At 41.7% G+C, this 24987-nt stretch overlaps 1 protein-coding gene across 2 annotated transcripts in view; it reads right to left on the bottom strand.

Annotated features, from left to right (window-relative positions):
- LOC122540177 (ephrin type-A receptor 8) overlaps nucleotides 1-24987 on the bottom strand; it is a 530533-nt gene that overhangs the window by 116037 nt on the left and 389509 nt on the right. For both annotated transcript variants that reach the window (XM_087980648.1, XM_043675512.2), the window contains exons 7-11: nucleotides 24715-24877; nucleotides 22222-22318; nucleotides 10103-10170; nucleotides 2107-2232; nucleotides 1245-1430 (exon numbers count right to left, since the gene is read on the bottom strand). In XM_087980648.1, the coding sequence (XP_087836774.1) occupies nucleotides 1245-1430; nucleotides 2107-2232; nucleotides 10103-10170; nucleotides 22222-22318; nucleotides 24715-24877 (640 nt within the window). The remainder of the gene's footprint in view (nucleotides 1-1244; nucleotides 1431-2106; nucleotides 2233-10102; nucleotides 10171-22221; nucleotides 22319-24714; nucleotides 24878-24987) is intronic.

Here is a 24987-nt window from a genome sequence, read left to right on the forward strand (position 1 = left end):
GCTGCCAGGTGGGACTAGATGGAGTTGGGATATCTGGTCAGCATGGACGAGTTGGACTGAAGGGTTTCTTTCATGCTGTACTTCTCTGTGACTCCTTGACTCTATAATATCCAGGTTTAGCTGGAAAAGTGGCAAGTGACATTTGCGAAAAACAAATGTCAGACAATGACCATCTCCAATAGAGGTAATCTAACCACTGCCCCTTGACATTCAATGGTGTTAGCATTACTGAATCCCGCCACTGTCAACATCCTTGGAGATTATCATTGACCAGAAACTCAACTGGACTCACCACATAAACACAGTGGCTGCAAGAGCAGGTTACAGGCTCAGAATACTCACTTATTCAATTTACTCACTTGCTGATTTCCCAAACTTTTTCCACAATCGATAAGCACAAGTCAAGAGTGTGATGGAATAGTCACTTGCCTGAATGGGTGCAGCTTCAACAACACTCAAGAAGCTTGACACCATTCAGGACAAAACAGCCCATTTGATTGGCACATCTACCAAATATCCATTCCCTTCACCCCATAGTGCAGTAGTGCACACTGCTACTATCTATAAAACGCACTGCAGAAATTCACCAATGATCCTCAGACAACACCTTCCAAATTCATGACCACTTCCACCTAAAAGGACAAGAGCAGCAGATATTTGGGAATACCACTATCTCTAAGTTTCTCTCCAAGTCATTCACTATCCTGACTTAGAAATACCTCAACATTCCTTCACTGTTGCTGGGTCAAAAACTATGGAATTTGCTCCCTAAAGGCATTGTATGTCAGCCACCAGTGCATGAACTGCAACAATTCAAGAAAGCTGCTCACCACAACACATCCTCAATGGCAACTAGAGACAGGCAATAAATGCTGACTCACATCCTACATGTGAACAAAAATAGATTTTTGATTTTATGAAGAAGGAAAGGTCATTGATCTGATGATGGTTGGCCATTGGATACTACCATGAGGAACTCCAGAATAAATATGCTGTGACTGAGATGATTGACGTCTAATAATAATAACCATCTTCCTTTCGGCTCATTATGACATCAGGTTATGTGGTTAGCTATGGGAAAAGCAGGGTTGCAGGGAGAGGGAAGAGGGGGTTGTGTTTGGGGGGAGGGGGGCAATGCTCTTCGGAGGGTTGGTGTGAACTCATTTACTGAATGGTCTGCTTCACACTCTCGGGATGATATGATTCTATGAACTTTATGAAGTGACAGCCACTCTAGTACTTACTTCTGGTAACGACTCCTTCTAACCGAATGATGTTTGGGTGGTCAAACTGTCCCATGATGCTGGCCTCGCTCAGAAAGTCCCGTCTCTGTTTCTCAGTGTATCCTGATTTGAGTGTCTTTAAAGCCACAGGGATCTCTCGCTTTGCTGGCAGCTTCAGGCGACCATAACACACCTCCCCGAATTCACCTGCACAACCAAATCATATTAGCAAAGGCCAAAAAGTGATACCAGGCAGGTTGACAATCTAAATTTGAAGTTAATGGAACTGACTATTGGGTGGAAGATAAAACTTTGCTCGTTATAATCCACATCTCACCACCCCTCCTCCCCTTCCTCACTCACTTCCACTCCCCCCCACCCCACCCCAACCACACACAGAATCAATTCACACTCATTATTGTTCTGGAGCAGCTAGGGATAAGCAATAGATACAGTAGCACAGTGATTAACACTGCTGCTTCACAGTGCTAGGGACTGGAGTTCAATTCGAGCTTTGCGTGACTGTCCAAATGAAGTTTATGTAGGTTTCCACTGGCTGCTCCAGTTTCTTCTCTCATTCCAAAGATACGCAGGTTAGGTGGATTGGCCATACTAAATTATGCATAGCGTCCAGGGATGTGCAGGCTCAGAGTTAGCCACAGTAGATGCGGAGTTACAGGATGGGGGGAGCTGGGTGCAGTGGGATGCTCTTTGGAATGTTGGTGCAGACCTGGTGGGCTGAACGGCATCTATCTGCACTGTCATGATTCTATGACAGTGTATGACCAAAGTTGCCCATGTCTCAGCAATAGGTTCACAAACAGACTATAAAGGAGGTTCCCTGATTAGCCCTTCAATCAATTAGAAAGAAACATATTCTTACCTGAGCCAATAACCTTTTCAATTTTTATTCGTGATGCTTCTATTTCTCTGGCAAATTCACGGACCGCTTGGCCCGGGTCTTCGTAGGTGTGAGGGTCAACATAAATCTTCGGGTCAGGGAACCTGACTGTAAAAACAAAAACATAGCACTCTGTGTAATAGTGTTTTAAACATTTTTTTAAAAATGAGAATGCTAACTGAAATAATTGAGTAAACAGAGTGGAAAGTTTAGTTTGTGATGCAGGTTTCAAAGTGAACTGAATGATGGATCCCTCAATGATTAAATCTGTTGATAAGTCACAGCAGAAATCACAGGTGGCAAGAGGTAATTGTTTACTGGGTCACTGGGTGCCCAACTGAAGTTAGACAGCATCAATCATTTCAGGTATTATATTGTGCCTGCTCGTTTAGAGGTGGGAGTAATGAATAACCTATTCACTGTGTTTCAATAACAAGGCATATGGATCAATGGTGGCTATGTAGAGTTGTGTTACAAATCACTTATTGAATGGTGGAACAAATGGGCTGAATGCCTTCTAATCCCTATGTGCACAGAATAATGCTAATGGATTGGAGACTAATGTTCTCTTGAAGGGACTCATAAGGTTAGACTTAAACAAATAAATCATTGAAAATTTCAACAAATTTAAGCATGTACAAAAAGGGGCAAAACTGAACGTGGCCCAGGATAGCAGTTTGTGAGACAGGAGAGAATGAGGGTCTAGACTGAAGAGGGTAGCGACGGGGAAGGACATAATCGGCCTTCCCATTGAGAGATAAATTGAACCCCTTAAGTTGCTAATTTCAAATAACAGCAGCATGGGTGATCCATGTAGAGGTGAGGTTGGTTCTGGGTCTTGATGGGACTTGCATTGACATGCCAGGATCACAAGCACAGGATTTTTCTTTATTAGTCATACATGGGATGAGGACATCATTGACTAGGCATACTGACTAAACATTTATTCCACAACTGCTTGGAAATCAAAACCAGGCCAGACCAGGTAAGGATGTCAGATTTCCTTCCAAACGGGTGTTAGTGAACAAAGTGAGCTTTCACTAGAATCCAAAGCAAATCCATCCCATTATGCCAGCTCTCGAGTCTAGACCTTTAATGAATTCACATTTCTCCATTGGTTTTGGTGGGATTCCAACCCATTAATCTGGATGACTTCTTTTGTGAGATTACTATTATGCCTCTCCTTATTTCTATGTCTTTTGACCATAAGATACAGGAGCACCATTAGGCCATTTGGCCTTGTGTTTGCTCCTCCATTCGATTGTGGCTGATACGTTTCTCAAATGAATTCTCCTGATAACCCTTCATCAACTTACTAATCAAGAAACTATCTCAGTCTTAAATATACCCAATAACTTGGCCTCTACAGCCTTCTGCAGCAATGAGCTCCATCGATGAACCACCCTATGATTGAATAAATTCCTCTTCCTCTCAGTTTTAAAGAGTTGCCCCTTCACTCTAAGGCTGTGCTGTCATGTCCTAGTTTCTCCTACTAGTGGAAATATCTTCTCCACATCCATTCTCAGAATTCTGTAAGTTTCAATCAGATTCCACCCCCGTCCTTTGAAATTCCATTGAGTACAAACCCACAGTACTCAATTGCTCTCATATGACAAACGCTTCATCGCCAGGAATCTTGAAAACATCCTTTGGTTCCCCCTCCAATGCCAACGCATCCTTCCTCAGATATGGGGCCCAAATTCATTCAATATTCCAAATGCAGTCTGACAAGAGCCTTATACATCCTCACAGTATATCACTGCTCTGATATCCTAGTCTGCTTGAAAGGAATGCTAACATTCCATTTGCCTTTCCAACTGCCAACTGAACCTGCACACTAACCTTAAGAGAATCATGAACTCGGACTCTCAGTCGCTTCAAATATCCAAAGCCTTTCCCCATTTACAAATTAATCTACACTCCATTACTCCCACCAATGTGCATAACTTCACACTTCCCAACATCGCATTCCATCTGTGACTTCTTTGCTAACTCTCCTAGCCTGTCCAAGTCCTTCTGCAGCCTCCCTGCTTCTTCAACACTACCTGTCCCTCCACCTATCTTCATGTCATCTGAAAACTTTGTAACAATGCCTTCAGTTCCTTCATCCAGGTCGTTTATATATAATGTGATAATTGTGGTGCCAATGCTGACAACTGCAAAACTCTACTAATCAATGCCTGCCATCCTGAAAATGACCCCTTTATCCCCAAACTCTGCCCTCTGCCAGTTAGCAAGTCTTCTGTCTGTGCCAGTACCTTGCCCCTAACATTATGGACTTTTATTTTATTTAGCAGCCTCCTGAGCGACAGCTTATCAAAGGCCTTTCAGGAAATCTAAGTAGACCATGTAAACTGGTTCTCCTTTATCTAACTTTTTTGGTACTGCTTCAAAAACAATTCTAATAGATATGTCAGACATGATTTCCCCTTTACTAAGCCGTGCTGACTCAGCCATGCACCTCCATGCACCTCCAAGTATTTCCCAATCTCATCCTTAATAATCCTTTAATGTCTTGTTTTACTGTAGGTTTAGTTTGGGGAAACACCATGATTGAATTAGGGAAGATTTTCAACATTGACCCATTTCTATCTGCTGGAGATATTAGGCTAGGTTTTTGATCCCAATTAGAAATCAATTAGTTGAACTGCCTAATTGGAAGATTTGGTCAATTCTGTCAGCATCTGCATTTTGCTCGGATCTTACCTCGGTTAGGATTTTAGTATAAATTTAATCAGAGTTTTCTTATTCTCAGTATTCCAGAATTCATGATTGCAGCTGTAGTTGCTCAGAGCTCTAGCTATCTCTCAAACCTTAAATCGAGGTTTCATTACCATTGACAGAGAACACTCCTCTTACACTAAATTTAAAAGATTTATCTACATATGAACACAAGCTTCTTTTTCAAATTGGGGAACACACTTTGGGCACTTTTGGTGCGTGATAACCCTAGCTCCCTTTTTTGGGACAATTCCAGATCAGGATTATCTCTCAGTTAGCTTCGCTCAATTTCAGATCGAGAAAATCAGATCCTAAAGATATGGCATGGGGTCTGAGAAATTGATCAATCTTATTCCAGAGGAAAAGAGCCAGCTGAATTATTACATTCTACACATAAGTTACAACCAGGTTATTACTTTCCTGGATATAATAGGGGACAGTTTTAAAACTTCCTCAGTAAAATGTTTCCCTAACTAAAGTGTGGAAGAATTAGTTTCACCATTTAGAGATATAGGACACTTTGTGAGACAAGATAAATTCAAAACCACACAAAAGCTTATTAAAAGCCCAAATACGCAACTGTTTATGTGTAAACAGTAATTCTCCACAGTCGACAGGTTCTGGGAGTCTTACTGTGAATTGAGAAACCAGTTGTAAACTTTAATTATCACAATAAAACTATTAAAAGTAAGCTATCAATTAAACATTCAACTAAGGTTGCCTTAATCCCTGAATAACTGAGATTAACCTAAACTCATTAAACAAATCTGTTTCATTTGTTTTGTTCTTGGATACATATTTTTTCAATTTAATTATTTCTTAGACATAATTAGTTTCTGATCTGTAATAATCTGTGGTTTTTAAATTATAAATCTCCTTTAAATCCTCCAATTAGGTTTTGATCATTCTTAATTCCCAGGAAAAGCCAACCCACTGTAATTCTAAACAAATGCTTCACCTGTGGCAGCAAAGCAAATCCTGTGCAAATGGCCATACGTGATCAAATCGATTCCTAGTCAAAGATCAGTCTCACATAATTAGACAATGTCTCTGAATTTTAAGGTTTGCTATCCTAATAAGGTTTGATCATCAGCTCCTACATAGTGCTGTTCTTTCTCCCAGTGGGAAGAATAAATACACTGTGTGCTGTTTATTTGGATGAATGTCTTCATTTCACTGAATCTTTATTACTGTAAAAAGGGAAAAGCTTCACCTTGTCCTTTGTAAACTGTTTGAGCACTTCCAAAATAATTGCTTTTACAGTTTTGAGAGTCGTACAAGAAATTAACTTTTATCCATGCATCCCTCATTTCTATCCATATTTTTTTCACACAGGTTATTTTACATTTGCAGGTAGGTGTAGTCCTCCTGATTGGACACCCTCTGGCTCACGAAGGGTTACCCCTGGTGGCAAGAGTCTGACTAAACCGCTCCTGCAACACCCCCAATACTCTGCTCCAAGTCAACAAAATCCTGAGGCTTGCTCCAAAGTTTTATTGCTCCTGACCAGATGCAGTTCCGCTCATGGCCTCTACTCCAAGTGGTGCTGAGGAGCAGCTGGTCAGCATCTCTTCGATATGAGATCTCAATCTTTAACATGATGGAAACCAGACAGGAAGTAACTAATTTCCAGAATTCAGGTGCGGCTCCCTGAAACTACAGAAGCAGAGGCATCCCTTAATTTCCGGTTCCTACTAAAGGCCCCCTCCATCAGCATGAAATTCAACCCAGTGAGTGGATAGAAGCATCACAACGATGAGGACTCAAAGTCCATTGGCACCCCATCCACCACCAGCTGTGTGTAGCATTTAGAAGATACATAGCAATAACACATTAGGTCTCCATCCATAGCACCTTCCAAACTCATGATCACTTCCACCTAGAAGGACAAGGTCATCAGATACATTAGAACCCCATCACCTGCAAGTTTCTCTACAAGTAATTCACCATCCTGACTTGGAAATATCTTGGCTTTTCTTCAGTGTCTGTGGGTCAGAATCATGGAATCCCCTCCCTAACAAGACTCAGGGTCTCCCTACAGCTCATGAACTGCAGTAGTTCAAGAAATCACCATCTCCACCTTCTTTAGAGAATGGTCAATAATTACTGGACCAGGCAGCAACACTCAAAAAGTAGTGGCGGAAGAATAATTCATTCAAACAAAGGAGGAGGTGATGCATGTGTCAAAACTACAAGGATTATTTGATGAGCAGGCTGGCACACAGCTAATGGTCCATGAGGGAGATGCTGATGGACTTTGAGTGCACTATAGGAACTGTAGGACTATCATTTTGGAGGATCATTTTGTGTAGAGAATGGGCAGAGGCCCAGCCCAGGAAATACACGCGTTTATAAACAGCCACTGAATTTAATTAGCACTATTGCTTAATTGAATGCTAGCGTCTTTGGGCATTGACATGTATTCATTTTCTTTAGGACCCCTCAAACAGATAAAAAAAAAATGTGGGAAATACAGATGCTTGAGATCACAGCGGGTCAGACAGCATCCATGGAGAGAGAGCAAGCTAACATTTTGGTCTAGATGACTCTTCATCACGAAACGTTAGCTTGCCATCTCTTCACGGAAGTTCTCTGACTCGCTGTGATCTTGAGCATTTGTTGTTTTCAGCTCAGATTCCCACATCTGTAGTAATTTGCTCCTACAGTGGAAAATGCTGATGTTTATCTTCTACTTTGCTGAAAAGTATTGAGCCTAGTTATAGTATTCATACTGCTGCACTGAGATCAGCCAACTCATCACATCAGGGGTTAGGTCTGGGATCTTCCCAAGCTGTGTGGTTTCCACTTTATACTTAATTGCGTTTACAAGAGTGTTTTGTCTTTTTAAAGCTGAATATGTCTCAGATTTCCATTCTACAGATTGAAGAAAATCAAATTTGCCAGATTGTCTCTCTCGCTAAGGGCAGGAGCTAATCAAGAACTTATTGTTCTATTAACAATTACAGCCTTTTCTTTGCTTGAATGCACAAGTCACTGGGGGAAGACTGTACACTGGAGTTATAACATGGTCCTTGCCTAATATTATTGAAACAACAGCTGATGGCATCTGAAGTGATTGGCAGAGTAGTACACTATCTTGGAAAAAAAAACAAATATTGTGGATGCTGTAAATCTGAAATAAAAACAGAAAGTGCCCAAGAGACTCTGAGGAGGAGATACATCAAACTTGAAACGTTAACTCTGTTTCTCTCTCCACAGATACTATGAGATCTGCTGGGTTTCTCCAGCATTTTCTGTTTTTATTACCCTCTGCTCTATAATGGATTAAATGTTAAAGTGTCTACCAATTACCCACTCAAAAAATGTTGAAGAACATGGCATTCTCTAATGATTGTAGTTAGTATTTCTCCCTCAGCCAACTCCATGAAAATTCAGTTCATTGAACTAAAGGCAGAAGAGACTAGGAATATTGAGTGGGTCAGGAGGAAGCTGTGTGCAGAGAGACAGATGAAAGTGGATGATCTTTGATCAGAACAGAGTGAAGAAAGGAATGTAACAAGCAAGTGTGGAGGCAAGGAAAGAAAATAGCAAAAGGGAAGGGAAGGTCTGTGATAGGGTGGAAAACAGGAGAGATTAAGTGGTGTAAAAGAAAAGCAGACAGTAATGGGACAAGTAAAGAAATAAATGTTATGAGTAGCAGTATTATGATGACACAAAAATCAAACAAACAAACCAAGTAGTTGCTATGATTATGACCTGAAATTGTTGAACTCAATGTAGAGTTCAGGAACTTGCAAAATGCTTCTTCGAATGAAGAAGGACCAATTCCCGAATTTGACCATGACAGCTCAGCAAATGGAGGTCAGAATGGTAGCAGAATGGAAAATTAAAGTGACAACCAACCAGAAGTGAGGGCTCATGATTCTAAACTGAATGGAGATGTTCTGCAAAATGATCATTCAGTTGCATTTCGTTGCCTCAATTCAGAGGCATCCACACAATAAACTGCAAATATATTGTACTCAATTGTAAGAATTACAGCCAGTTCTGCTATTATGTGGGTTTCTTCAATGCAATTTGTCTTTAACTTGATTAGAGAATTTAGACTGCTATTTGTAGAATGCGAACTTTCCTTACCTGTATTGCCTATAACGCAATTCTGGCCCCGTTAGTTTAAATGGTGCTGCTGTTGCACGATTTTCTTATAAGGCGAGATCATATGAGAATGGAACTATCACGTCACATCAGTACCGACTGTACACGTAAATTCCTACTTCACCAGAAGGAGTATTTGGGACCTTGGACATTATGAGGGAGGAAATAAAAGGGCGCATGCTCCATCTCCTGGAATTCCTGAGGAAGGGATCGTGGGAGATGGCCTCATGGAGAAGTGGATCAAAGTGCTCAGAAGGGAGTGATCTCTTTGGAATACTGAAAGGGGAGAGGAAGATGGACTCTGTGAAGGGTGACAGGTAAGAGGTGTGCATTAAAGTGTACAGTGTAATTGCTTCATGACTTGCTGTGTTTAAGGCCCAGAGATTCCTGAGACACTGCCTTTCTGATAAAATATTACAATTATCTTGCCTTCCCTCTCAACCAAGGTGGTGGCTGGGTGGAGGTGGGGGGATTTGGAAATCATTGACATCACATGGAGTACAGGCGAATTGTCCTCACGTCCTGGTCAAATTCTACCCCAAACACCATCTGGTGAAGTGTTTCATTCTTGTTTGTGGAAAGTGTGAGTAGACAGTTGCTGCCATGTCTCCCTACATCACTACAATGACAAACATTTTGTTAGCTGAGACAAACTTTGGGTTGGAAGGATGTGATGGATGCTATATAAATGCAACTCCTTTCTTGTATGAGTTTTTGCCTCTACTCTATCTGGAGACCATTTCCAGGATCAAAGTTAAAAAACAATGAAGGAATGTGCATTAATATAGTTTCTTCCATGAGCTTAAGAAGTGGTTTATAGCCAATGAAGGACTTTTGGAGTATAATTACTGCTGCACTTAGGGAGTAGTGTGCACACCAGGGAATCTAAGGCATGAATTCTCAATTTACCCATTGTTAGCTCATGTTTATGTCCCTTTTGTCCTACTGTTATGTTTTAATAGTTTAGTGTATTTCTGTGTTCCCAATATCCTACAGGGACATAAGACATTATTAGAAGGAAGTAAAAATGCGGGAACTATTTTCAGCATTCCCTAAATGGACTTTAATAATGTACAGAAGACAGTTCATTCTCCATGGTCTCATTTCTACTTTATTGAATGTTATTGCTCCTGCTACTTACGGTGCCCATTCTGATAATACATCTTTTCTTCATCAGGATCTTGAAATGCTTTACTGTACCCACACCTTCTGTAAGAAAGAATACATTTCAGTAAAGTCAGTCAGACCTCGAGGGACCCCCCCCCCCCCATCGTTTACAACATTTGCCTAAATGTAACTCGAACCCAAAATGTTCAAGATCTCTCCAGTGACCTTTTGCGACAACGATATGATGATTGAACAAGTCCTGAATTGTGCCAGTTGTTTTTGAGAGTGACAGATGTTTAAAGCACGTTTTATGAAACAAATTAATTTTAAAAATGAATCTCAAGACAAATGTAGTAATTATAGAAAAAAAAGTTATCAGTCTTGTGAGAAAGACTGTGCTCATTTACTGAATTTCATAAGGAGATCTTAGTTGGATATGTGCTCTAGAACTGAACTTTTGTGTTCACAGACACACTGGGATAAAGATCTAACATTATCACACAGTCAGTCATCTGGGAAAGCTGATCATTATTAATCTTATCTAACTTTTATTTCCCCTGCTACATGTCCACTGTTTAAACTTTTAACAATTAACACACCAAAACTGGTATTAGCCAACCTACCCAAATTGTCCACATTATGATGAAGGTAAGGATTAAATTACACATAAGGATAGGGCTAAATTTAAAATTAAGGCATATTTTTACTTCTTTAACACAATATAAATCAATACTCTCAGACATTTTTTATACAACTAGCATTTGGTGCTAAGACTACGAACAGCAGATGGTGATGCTCTTATATTAATTAAATACAATTGCAGTATTGGAAATTTAAAACAAGAATGTTAGGTTATGAAACCTTCTACCTGAAAGATTTAATTTCAGTCACTGTATTCAAGTCAACATTTCTGGAGATATGTAAGTGGCTGCCCATTAATACCTGCTGACAACAGTACACTCTTGACACAATTACTGTCCTGCCGGTTGATTGTATCCTAGGTGTAATTGGGTCAGTGTTTACCTCAAAGAATAAAACACTTTGGAAATGTCTTAAAGAGTTATGTGGAAAAAGAAGCATGCCAGCTATTTTGCACTTAAAGCAGGTTAGGATCAATCAGATAAAAATAAATTAGTAAAATAGTATGAAAGTAAACTACAACCAAAAAAAAAGACAGCAAACATTAGAAATTGAGATTAAGTAAAAGAAGTGGGAAAATCATCAGTAAAATGTTCTTTATTTTAATCAAATTGTGTTTAACTCAGCACTTCAGGACTTATCTTAAAACTCTTCCAGGTATGCTGATAGTTTTATTGCTATGAACAAAGTCAGAGCAGTAAATTCCCCAAACTCAGTAGTATCCTGGTTGTGATGAATTCCTTGATGTATTTTGGTCTGATGAACATTGTAACATTCAGGAAACAGACAATTCCAATGGGTTGCTACATTCATGTCTCACTGCTATGTTTAGTTTTGCCTAGCAATAGTGACGGGGGTTATTGAAGGGTTTTCAATTTGTCACTTACAGGAATTCAAGGTTTGTGTAAAGACTTATAGCTTGGGTGCCAGTTGCTGTGGTTGTGGGTATGTTCGCCGAGCTGGGAAGTTGACTTGCTGACGTTTCGTCCCCTATCTAGTGATATCTTCAGTACTTTGGAGCTTCCTGTGAAGACACATACTGCAACGCTTCACAAGAGGCTCCAAAGCACTGAAGATGTCACCTAGACGGGGATGAAATATCTGCAAATCAACTTCCCAGCTCAGCAAACATACCCACATCCACGGCAACTTAAAGGAATCATAGGAGAACAATTCCTAGCTCAGTTAGTTGGAGATTAAAACAGAGAAAGAGGAAGGTTCCATCCAGAAAAGAATAGTTTAGCAGTCAGGACTCAGAAAGAAGGTTAGGAGCCAGTAGATGCATAATTAATAGCATAGGTGGATCTTAAAGAGGAGTGAAGAACATAACAATAGCCCAATGTAGTCAGAGCTCAGAAATATTTCTAGGAGACAGCTAAATGTTCAAGTTAGCACTCAAAAAAACTGTCAGGAATTAGGATATGATATGCGGCATTAATATTTCAGTGCAGGAGGATGCCTTTAAGTATTTGCATTGTGCAAGTGAAACAGATTGGACTTCAGGACACAAACCAAAAGGACAAATCTGGCTTGGTGAAGTTCAATTTTGGTGCAAATGCAGAAATTGTGCCTGTGAGTGCATTCTGGAGTGAAGTTCCAAAATACAGTAGAGGTTTGGACCCGAGAGGGAAGGTATGCCCCCGATCATGAACAGTGATTGAGGTAATCCAGGATGGAGAGCAGCTCTTGAAGGTAGTTCAAGGTCAAGTCTTTGAAAGAATCATTATCCCTTGTGAAGTTTTATTAAGGTTTGCGGACCCTCAGCATCAATCCTTCTGGGGGTGGGGGTTTCAGGGCTGACAGATCAGGGGATCCGTCTTGATCACTTTTGGAATTTGATGGGTTTTTTCTGGGTGTCCACCACAGTCCACCTGCTTTGCATACTTGCCTCATGTTAATTTTCATATATTAGAATATATGTCATACCCTTCTTTACACAGTCTTGCCATTTTTCTGTCAATGTCTTTTACAATATTTATTCCATTTTTTATTCCCTTCTCTGATCCCCTACCTAGTGAACCAGACAACCATACCCCCAAATACAGCCTCTGTAAAATCCACTGAGCTGCCTGAGTCACACCCACATTGTATACTAATCAATCAAAAAAAAAAGGAAACAGGGAAAATAATTTGAGACACCACCATGAGAAAGCAGCATTCTCTGAAGTCCAAGCAGAAAGTTATGATATTAAATTAGCTTTATATTGGGCTGTTGACTAATCTGTGACTAATGATTAATATTTAAGTATCCCTCACCTAATTAATAGAGTTTAAATAGCGCAAGAGCATTTTGTTTCCAGGAAGTATGTTGGAATTGGCTATTACTGCTTGATATTTTAGTTTGAGTCAGGAAATGATTGTACCAACTGCTTAGCTTTTACATTATTTCTGGAATGGTGTGTACACATCAACCTTTAAATGTAACTCACTTGGTGTGAGTTGTCACCATTCAGTGCAACAAAATTATCCTTCTCCCCAGTTAGAACATTACTGCATTCACCAGATCCATTCCATTCATTGGAGGAATTGCTGCACTGTAATTACTATACAAACCTTACAGTCAAAAATAAATGACTGCAACATTTGCTTCGAATTTCTTCTTTTGTAAGGGAGGCCACTTAGCTTTTTCAGTGTTGGTTGTTTTTCTCCCTCCTCCTCCAAACACCGAGGTGGCATTTGGACATTGAACACAGAGCAAATGATGGCTCTTGTTGCCTGATTGACAGGGACAGTACGGTTGGACAGCCCCAAGGTGAAAGAATTGGTTCATTAAAGAGTATGATTTGACTGGAACAATGGCATTTTGGAAGCAAGTGCACCATGCATGCTTCATGGAAGAGTTAAAGGAGAATCAGAGATCCTTGCAAACCCAGCAAGTTGAACAAATGCAAAAGAAAGAACCAAAATGCCCAATCAGATGTTGAAAACTAACCATCATTGAAAATACAATCAGTGGGCGTAATGGTCAAACTGACAAGACTTGACCATTGTGCCAAGTCTGGACATTGAAAAATCAGAGACCTTCAAATAGCGAAGAATACTGGAGTTGAGCTATGAGAAGGTTTGTAGATTGTTTGAAGGTTGTTTTAACTGGGAAGTCAGAGTCATAGAGAGGTACAGCATGGAAACGGAACTTTCAGTCCAAGCCGTCCATGCCGACCAGATAGCCCAACCTAATCTAGTTCCACTTGCCAGCACTCAGCCCATCTGCCTCCAAATCCTTCCTATTAATATGCCCATCATGATGCCTTTTAAACGTAACAATTATATTAGTCTCCATCACTACCTCTAGCAGCTCATTCTGTACACGTACCACCCTGTGTGAAATAGTTGTCCCTTAGGTCCCTTTTATATCTTTCCCCTCTCACCCTAAACCTATGCCCTCTAGTTCTGGACTCCCCCTCACCACTCCCCGAAAACATTTTGTCTATTTACCCTATCCATGCCCCTCATGATTTTATAAATCTCTATAAGCTTCCATCGCTCCAGGGAAACAGCCCTATAGCTCAAATCCTCCAAACCTGGCAACATTCTTGTAAATATTTTCTGAACCCTTTCAAGTTTCACAATATCCTGATAGGAAGGAGACCAGAACTGCACACAACATCCCAAAAGTGGCCTAAACAATGTCCTGTACAGCCATAACATGACCTCCCAACTCCTGTACTCAATACTCTGACCAATAAAGGAAAGCATACCAAATGCCTACTTCACTATTCTATTTACTGTCAAGGAGCTATGAACCTGCACTCCAAGGTCTCTTTGTTCAGCAACACTCCCTAGGACTTACCATTAAGTGGATAAGTCCTGCTCAGATTTGCTTTCCCAAAATGCAGCACATCACATTTATCTAAATTAAACTCCAAATGCCACTCCTCAGTCCTTTGGCCCATCTAATCAAGATCCAGATGTCATCTGAGGTACCCTTCTTCACTGTCCACTACACCTCCAATTTTGGTGTCATCTGTAAACTTATTAACTGTACCTATTATGGTCACATCCAAATCATTCATATAAATGATGAAAAGTAGTGGACTCAGCACTAATCCTTGTGGCACTCCACTGGTCACAGGTCTCCAGTCTGAAAAACAACCCTCCACCACCACCCTCTATCTTTGAGCCAGTTCTGTATCCAAATGACTAGTTCTCCCTGTTTTCCATGAGACGTAACCTTGCTATTTAGTCTCCCAAGAGGGAGCTTGTCGAACGCCTTACTGAAGTCCATATAGATCACTTCAACTGCTCTGCCCTCATCAATCCTCTTTGTTATTTCTTCAAAAAATGCAATCAAATGTGTAAGTCATGATTTCCCACGCACAAAGCCATGTTGACTATCCCTAATCAGTCCTTGCCTTTCCAAATACATGTACATCCTGTCCCTCAGGATTCCCTCCAACAACTTGCCCACCACCAACATCAGGCTCAGTGGTCTACAGTTCCTGACATGTCCTTACCACCTTTCTTAAACTGTGGCACCACGTTAGCCAGCCTCCAGTCTTCCGGCACCTCACCTGTGACTATTGATGATACAAATATCTCAGCAAGAGGCCCAGCAATCACTTCTCTAACTTCCCACAGCGTTCTAGGGTACACCTGATCAGGTCCTGGGGACTTATCCACTGCTGTGCATTTGAAGACATCCAGCAATTCCTCCTCTGTAATATGGACATTTTTCAAGATGTCACCATCCATTTCCCTACATTCTATATCTTCCATGTCCTTCTCCACAGTAAATACTGATGCAAACTACTCGTTTAGTATCTCCCCCATCTCCTGCAGCTCCACACAAAGGCCATCTTGCTGATCTTTGAGGGCCCTATTCTTTCTCTAGTTACCCTTTGTCCTTAATGTATTTGTAAAAACCCTTTGGATTTTCCTTAACCCTATTTACCAAAGCTATCTCATGTCCCCTTTTTAATCCTCCTGATTTCTGTCTTAAGTATACTCCTAATGTCTTTGTATTCTTCTAAGGATTCACTCGATCTATCCTATCTATACCTGACATATGCTTCCATCTTTTTCTTAACCAAACCCTGCTGCCTGACCTGCTGCGCTTTTCCAGCAACACATTTCCAACCTCAATTTCTATAGTCATCCAGCATTCTCTACACCTACCAGCCTTTTCTTTCACTCTAACAGGAGTATACTGTCTCTGGACTCTCGTTACCTCATTTCTGAAGGCTTCCCATTTTCCAGCCATCCCTTTACCAGTCAACATCTGCCCCCAATCAACTTTTGAAAGTTCTTGTCTTATACCGTCAAAATTAGCCTTCCTTCAATTTAGAAGCTCAACTTTTAGACCTGGTCTATCTTTTTCCATCACTATCATAAAACTAATACAATTATGGTCGCTGGCCCCAAAGTTCTCCCCCACTGACACCTCAGTCACCTGCCCTGCCTTATTCCCCAAGAGTATATCAAGCTTTAAATTAAGGGGGGGTAGGTATAGGACAGATGTTAGGGGTAGGTTCTTTACTCAGCGAGTCGTGAGTTCATGGAATGCCCTGCCAGTAGCAGTGGTGGACTCTCCCTCATTATGGGCATTTAAGCGGGCATTGGATAGGCATATGGAGGATAGTGGGCTAGTGTAGGTTAGATGGGCTTGGATCGGCGCAACATCAAGAGCCGAAGGGCCTGTACTGCGCTGTATTCTTCTTTGTTCTAAGTTTGCACTCTCTTGTAGCTGCATCCACATACTGAATCAGAAAATTGTCTTGTACACACTTAACAAATTCCTCTCCATCTTCACCCTTAACACTATGGCACACACACAGACCAAGTCCTGAACTACAAAAGCAACCACCCCAAAACACACAAAAAAAGTTGCATCAAGACACTATTCAAAAGGGCCACAACACACTGCAGCACACCAGAACTGCAAAAAGAAGAAGAAGAACACCTATACAATGTATTCGCCAAAAACGGATACCCCTGCAATTTCATCAACAGATGCCTAAGGGAAAGACAACGGAATGAGGACATACCACAACCCAAAGGACTAGCCACACTACCATACATCAGGAGCATCTCGGAACTGACAGCCAGACTACTGCGACCCCTAGGACTCATAATGGCACACAAACCCAACAGCCACTCTCAGACAACTCACCAGGATGAAGGATCCGATACCCAGCATGAGCAAAACCAACGTAGTGTACAAAATCCCATGCAAGGACTGCACAAAACACTACATAGGACAAACAGGAAGACAGCTAACGATCCGTATCCATGAACACCAACTAGCCACGAAACGACACGACCAGCTATCCTTAGCAGTCACGCACGCAGATGACAAGCAACATGAGTTCGACTGGGACAACACTACTATTATAGGACAAGCCAAACAGAGAACAGCCAGGGAATTCCTAGAGGCCTGGCACTCATCCATAGATTCTATCAACAAACACATCGATCTGGATCCAATATATCGGCCACTGCAGCGGACAGCTGGAACTGACAACCAGAAGCGGCAGGGACAGGCCACTATAAATGCCGGAAGAAACATCACAGAAGCGCTTCACAGGAGGCTCCCAAGCACTGAGGATGTCACCTAGACAGGGGACGAAACGTCTGCAACACAAATTCCCAGCTCGGTGAACAGAACCACAACAACGAGCACCCGAGCTACAAATCTTCTCACAAACTTTGAACTATGGCAGTCCCAGTTTGGAAAATTAAAATCCCTTACCAAAACCACCCTATTATTCTTACAGATAACTGAGATCTCCTTACAAATTTATTTCTCAATTGCCTGCTGACTATTAGAGGGCTATAATACAATCCCAATATGGTGATCATCCCTTTCTTATTTCTCAGTTCCACCCAACTAACTTCCCTGGGTGTATTTCCAGGAATATCCTCATTCAGCACAGCTGTAATCATATCCCTTATCAAAAAGGCCACTCCCCCTCCTCTCTTGCATCCCTTTCTATCCTTCCTATAGCATTTGTATCTGGAACATTAAGCTGCCAGACCTGTCCATCCCTGAGCCACATTTCTGTAATTGCTATGATATCCCAGTCCCATGTTCCTAACCATGCCCTGAGTTCATCTTCCTTCCCTGTTAGGCCTCTTGCATTGAAATAAATGCAGTTTAATTTATCAGTCCTACCTTGTTCTCTGCTTGGTCCCTGCCTGCCCTGACGGTTTAACACACTTTTCTCAACTGTACTAGTCTCAGATTGATCTCTTTCCTCACTATCTCCCTGGGTTCCACAACACCTCCAACTCCTCCTCCCCCAACCTTACTGGTTTAAATCCTCATGAGCAGCTCGAGCAAATCTTCCTGCCAGTATATTAGTCCCCTTATAATTCAGGTGCAATTCAGTTTTCTTGTACAGGTCACTTTTACTCCAGAAGACATTCTGATTGCACAAGGAATTATTAAAGTTTGTTAAAGGAGTGCACAAAATTCATCCATAATATTACTTTAAGCTAAACTTTGCATAGGACAATGGGATACAGGTTCTAACTAGATGAAGGTAACTTTAAGATGGAAATTGGGAACATTTGTCCTCACTTAGAGCATAATAAGCATTTGGAACTTCAGGCAGGAGAGGGAGAGGTCAAAACTCTAGTTGTGTTTAAGCAACAAGTAAATGCTGCAGAAGTGGAAGTGTACAATGCTACAGGATGGCTGAATGAAGATGTGCTCATTCATAAATATCAACTCTTTGGATGAAATTGTTTGAAGATAGCCAGCAGTCAACACATATATTCTGAGAGGTCAAACAGTGTGCACGTAAGGACTGTTTCAGACTGACCCTGACCTAATATTGCACCGACCCAGAAGAAAGAAAAACTGTAAAAATAATGAAAACTGGTCTGACTTGGATACTTCAGTAGAGCTTCAAACTTTTTTTGAAGAATTTATTCACTACAGGAAGGCTGAACATGTCACAGAAAATGAAGTTAAAAATCACACAACACCAGGTTATAGTCCAACAGGTTTAATTGGAAGCACACTAGCTTTCGGAGCGACGCTCCTTCATCAGGTGATTGTGATGGTGCAGGAGGGAGGGATTCCGGTATCTGGATAACTGGGGTTCTTTCTGGGGAAGGTGGGACCTCTATAAACAGGATGGTCTATATCTGAACCTGAGGGGCACCAGTATCCTTGGGGGGAGGTTTGCTAGTGCTCTTTGCGGGGGTTAAACTAACTCTGCAGGGGCATGGGAACCTAGACTGTAGCTTTAGGGTGCAGGATCTGGAGTGTAGGGAGGTTAGGAACATGGCATCAATCTTAAAGGAGGGTGCCTGTAAACAGGAAAGTGGCTTGAAGTGTGTATACTTCAACGCAAAAGTATACGAAATAAGGTAGGTGAGCTTGCAGCGTGGGTTGGTACCTGGGATTTTGATGTTGTGGCTATTACAATGACATGGGCAGAACAGGGACAGGATTGGCTATTGCAGGTTCCAGGGTTTAAACGTTTTAGTAGGGTCAGAGGTGGGGGTAAAAGAGGGGGAGGTGTGGCATTGCTTGTCAAAGATCGTATTACAGCGGTGGAAAGGACGATGGATGAAGACTCGCCATCTGAGGTAGTTTGGGCTGAGGTTAGGAATAAGAAAGGTGAGGTCACCCTGTTAGGAGTTTTCTACTGGCCGCCTAATAGTCCTTGAGACGTAGAAGAAAGGATTGCGAGGATGATTCAGGAGAAGAGTGAAAGTAATAGGGTGGTTGTTATGGGGGACTTTAACTTTCCTGATATTGATTGGGAAAGCTATAGCTCGAGTTCGTTAGATGGGTCGGTGTTTGTCCAATGTGTGCAGGAGGGATTCCTGACACAATATGTAGACAGGCCAACAAGAGGTGAGGCCATACTGGATTTGGTTCTGGGTAACGAACCAGGCCAGGTGTTAGAATTGGAGGTAAGTGAGCACTTTGGGGACAGTGACCACAATTCGGTGACTTTTACTCTAGTGATGGAGAGGGATAAGTGTGCACTGCAGGGCAAGAGTTATAGCTGGGGGCAGGGAAATTATGATGCGGTGAGGCACGACTTAGGATGCGTGGCTTGGAAAAGTAGGCTTCAAGGGAAGGGCGTAATTGATATGTGGACCTTGTTCAAGGAGCAACTATTGAGTGTCCTTGATAAGTAGGTACCTGTCAAGCAGGGAGGAAAGGGTCGTGTGATGGAGCCGTGGTTTAATAAGGAATTGGAATCCCTTGTTAAAGGGAAGAGGGCGGCCTATGTAAAGATGAGGCGAGAAGGTTCAATTGGGGCGATTGAGAGTTTTAAGGTAGCCAGGAAGGATCTGAAGAGAGAGCTAAGAGCAGCAAGGAGGGGACATGAAAAGTCCTTAGTTGGTAGGATTAGGGAAAACCTTAAGGCTTTCTATAGGTATGTCAGGAATAAAAGAATGACTAGGGTAGGAATAGGTCCAGTCAAGGATAGTAGTGGGAAGTTGCGTGTGGAGGCTGAAGAGATTGGGGAGACACTGAATGAATACTTTTCGTCAGTATTCACTCAGGAACAGGACATTGTTGCCGATGTGAATACTGAGTCACAATTCATTAGAATGGATGGCTTTGAGGTATGTAGGGAAGAGGTGTTGGAAATTCTGGAAAGGGTGAAAATAGATAAGTCCCCTGGGCCTGATGGCATTTATCCTAGGATTCTCTGGGAAGCAAGGGAGGAGATTGCAGAGCCATTGGCCTTGATTTTTATGTCCTCGTTGTCTACAGGAGTAGTGCCAGAAGATTGGAGGCTAGCAAATGTGGTTCCCTTGTTCAAGAAGGGGAGTAGGGATAACCCTAGTAACTATAGGCCGGTGAGTCTCACTTCTGTTGTGGGCAAAGTTTTAGAGAGAATTGTAAGGGATAGGATTTATGAACATCTGGATAGGAATAATGTGATCAAGGATAGTCAGCATGGTTTTGTGAAGGGCAGGTCGTGCCTCACAAACCTTATTGAATTCTTTGAGAAGGTGACTAAGGAGGTGGACAAGGGTAAAGCGGTAGATGTGGTGTATATGGATTTTAGTAAGGCATTTGATAAGGTTCCCCATGGTAGGCTACTGCAAAAAATATGGAGGTATGGCATTGAGGGTGAGTTGGAGGTTTGGATTAGGAATTGGCTGGCTGGAAGAAGACAGAGGGTAGTAGTTATGGGCGGCACGGTGGCATATGGGCGGCACGGTGGCACAGTGGTTAGCACTGCTGCCTCACAGCGCCTGAGACCCGGGTTCAATTCCCACCTCAGGCGACTGACTGTGTGGAGTTTGCACGTTCTCCCCGTGTCTGTGTGGGTTTCCTCCGGGTGCTCCGGTTTCCTCCCACAGTCCAAAAGATGTGCAGGGTCAGGTGAATTGGCCATGCTAAATTGCCCGTAGTGGTAGGTAAGGGGTAAATGTAGGGGTATGGGTGGGTTTCGCTTCGGCGGGTCGGTGTGGACTTGTTGGGCCGAAGGGCCTGTTTCCACACTGTAATGTAATCTAATCTAATCTAGTTGATGGCAAAGGTTCATCTTGGAGTGCAGTTACTAGCGGTGTTCCGCAAGGATCTGTTTTGGGACCATTGCTGTTTGTCATTTTTTGTAATGACCTGGAGGAGGGGCTAGAAGGATGGGTGAGCAGGTTTGCAGATGATACGAAAATGGTGGAGTTATTGACAGTGAGGAAGGATGTGGCAGGTTACAGCGGGATATAGATAAGCTGCAGAGCTGGGCAGAAAGGTGGCAAATGGAGTTCGATGCAGGTAAGTGTGAAGTGATTCACTTTGGTAATAGTAACAAGAAGATGGGGTACTGGGCTAATGGTCGGATACTTGGTAGTGTGGATGAGCAGTGGGATCTTGGTGTCCATGTACACAGATCTCTGAAAGTTGCCACCCAGGTAAATAGTGCTGTGAAGAAGGTATATGGCGTACTGGCTTTTATTGGTAGAGGAATTGAGTTCTGGAGTCCTGAGGTCATGTTGCAGTTGTATTAGACTCTGGTGAGGCCGCATCTGGAGTATTGTGTGCAGTTTTGGTCGGCATACTATAGGAAGGATGTGGAGGCACTGGAACGGGTGCAGAGGAGGTTTACCAGGATGTTACCTGGTATGGTAGGAAGATCGTATGAGGAAAGGCTGAGGCACTTGGGTCTGTTTTCATTGGAGAAAAGAAGGTTTAGGGGTGACTTGATAGAGGTGTACAAGATGATTAGGGGTTTAGATAGGGTTGACCATGAGAACCTTTTTCCACATATGGAGTCAGCTATTACGAGGGGGCATAGCTTTAAATTAAGGGGTGGTAGGTATAGGATAGATGTTAGGGGTAGATTCTTTACTCAGCGAGTCGTGAGTTCATGGAATGCCCTGCCAGTAGCAGTGGTGGACTCTCCCTCTTTATGGGCATTTAAACGGGCATTGGATAGGCATATGGAGGATAGTGGGCTAGTGTAGGTTAGGTGGGCTTGGATCGACGCAACATCGAGGGCCGAAGGGCCTGTACTGCGCTGTATTCTTCTATGTTCTATGATAAAGGAATCTTCTCCTATCCAGAATTTCACTGCATTATTGCATTAGATTTACCTTTTCCTGCAGATAAACATTGCCAGGAGGACGATAAGCCCAGTCACTAAAGCAAAACATATCCAGATGATTGTAGTGGTATCATATCGGAGTGAAACTGCAGGGGAAAGAAAGAGAGAAAAAAATTGCTTCTGTAATAAAATATCACAACTTGGATTGGTGGATTTTATTCTCACTTCACATGAATAAGCATCATTAAAAGAAATGAACAGCTTGATATTTTCCTTGAATAATGAGTGGTTCAGATACTGACATAGAGAGTCTATTTCCTTTTTGTGACTTCTCTGATGGTTGCCATGGAAATCAATGTTAGTATGAACTTATATTTTGAATTGAGATCCCAATTTAAAGACAAGTTAAAGACAGGTGATTATATACAGATGCTTTCTTACAAATAAAGGGTAGAAATTATTGTCCTTTTTGCTAATTGTATATCAGTGGAGTGTTAACTGTAGCACAACAGGTAGACATTAGTTGGAAACTAAGCTGTGGTCATTGAGCTTGGAGCAGAGCAGTGGGAATCCCACCTCAGTATATGATGAACATGAAGATGTGTCATAATTTGTCCAAATAGAATTAGAAAAAGAAAAGGACTTTTTGTACATTTGAACAGACTCCAACACTATTTGTTGGTTGGAAAAGTGCAGTTTCTGATATTAGAAGAATGTATTTGTACAAAGATTACACCACTGAATTCTAAACTTGAGTTTTAACACCTTTTATCATTGCAGAGACCTCAAACGTGTAGACCAAAACCTGGATTTTGTGACATCATGCGATTGTGTGTTTTATGCAATCAATTTCACTTCAACACTTTCAAATCAAACTGTTGTTACATATCTCTGAGACTGGTGAGACTTGAACCCAGGCCACTACTGGACAACAACAAATCTTCAAGTCCATTTAGTGCAGTGCTTCATGTGTGAATTATCTGCGGTATCAGCACAGTGTGCCTCTCACTTTTCCTCAAAGAAAGCTCCTTTGGAGAACTGTTGGGTTGGATCTTAAATTCTGGCAAGGCAAGGAACAGACTTACTATTGGACTCTGTTGAGGGTAGTGTGCGCCGTCAGTGTTCAAATTTATTATAGGGGTATTCTTTACCAGCCTATGTTCTTGTATTTAATTCTCAAGGCAACTTGCACTGATAAAAGCCAAATTATATACATTGAAACTTCCCTGAGCTTCACAGGGGCATAAAGAAAGAAAATAACAATGGACCAAATAAGGGAGTTGTTACCAGCTATGGCAAAGACTTGGTCAAGGACCCAGATTTGACACAGGAGGGTGGACAGTTTTAGACAGTGAATTCTCAGAGCATTATGGTGAGGCATCCGAAGGTACAAGAGGAACAGGGAATACACAAGAGTCCAGAGTCAGAAGGACCAGAAGGTGAGAGCGGGAATGCAGGACTGAAAGTTAAAGAGATAGAGATCGATCAGCCTTTAAACACAAGGACTAAAATGAGAGAAAACCTCACCAGCCAGGGTAAAAATGACATAGTTATAGACATTGAATTGATAACGCACAAACAGGTCATTGCGTTCTACTGATCTGTGTCAGTATTTACCTCTAAGGAGGGACATGCTTCCTGTAGCAAGAGAGCAACAAGGTTTAGTAGATCAATTCTTGAAATAAGGGAATTGCTCTGTGAAGAGAGATTGAAGAAACTAGACCTATATTCCCTAGAGTTTAGAAACAAAAGAATGGTGATCTCACTGTAACATCTTTCATGATTCAAACAGTATCATTCCGGAGGATGCTTCCCTGATATTAAAAGCAAAATACTGCAAATACCTGAATTCTGAAATAAAAACATTAGGTGCTAGAGAAACTCAGCAGGTCGTACAGCATTTGTGGAAAGATAAACAGAGTTAAGATGTTTTGTTCAATATGATTTTTCTTCAATCCTTCACATTAACTGTGTTTCTCTCTCCACAGATGCTGCCAGACCTGTGGAATTTCTCCAGGGTGTCTCCCCTGACTGCAAAATTGAGAAGGTGAAAATCTCAGGATAAGGCTAGGTCATTTAAAACTGAGATGACAGGCAGGTTTTCCACTGAAACTTTGAAAATGGTAAAACATTGGAATTTCCTACCACTGCAGATTTTATCTTAAAGCATATTCAAGACAGGGATTCAATAATCCTTCAATACTGAAGGAATTAAAGGAATTGGGATCATTGTCTCAATTGAAGTTAAAGTAGATAATGAGTCAGTAATGGACTGAATGATGGAACTGATTTCATGAATTGAATGGGTTACTCTTCCTCTTACATCCCCTGTTCTGAAACTGTACATAAACATCTGCCCGATCCAATAACTACTTCCTTTTCTGCCTCCATAATCTCTCAGACATCAAACTTGATGTAGGACGTGATACAGTCAACACAGTTTTTCCACTCTGTAAGACCAGTGCCAATAAGCAACCACTCTGGTTTCACGCTGAACAAAGGCTGGACAGATATATTGCTTGGGAGCGCACACTGCACCTACCTGATTTCGCAGTTTCAATCTCGACGGTCTGGCTGAATCGGCCACACCCAGCTGATGTACGAGCTCGGACCTGAAATACATAACGAGTTCCAGGTTTCAGGTTGGAGACTGTCACACTTGTTCCCCTGGCTTTCAGTGTGGAGTAACTCTGCTGTTCCTTACCCTGTGGGACAGTAAAAATACTCCATTTGAGGAGCAGCTTGAGGTAGACTACCAGTCATTACTCATAATACAAATCAGAGGCTACAAACTCAGATTGATACAAAATAAACA

The sequence above is a fragment of the Chiloscyllium plagiosum genome, unplaced genomic scaffold (assembly GCF_037043375.1).
Source record: "Chiloscyllium plagiosum isolate Xiang-an unplaced genomic scaffold, Cpla_swu_hap1 HiC_scaffold_37, whole genome shotgun sequence".
In the NCBI taxonomy this organism is placed as follows: domain Eukaryota; kingdom Metazoa; phylum Chordata; class Chondrichthyes; order Orectolobiformes; family Hemiscylliidae; genus Chiloscyllium; species Chiloscyllium plagiosum.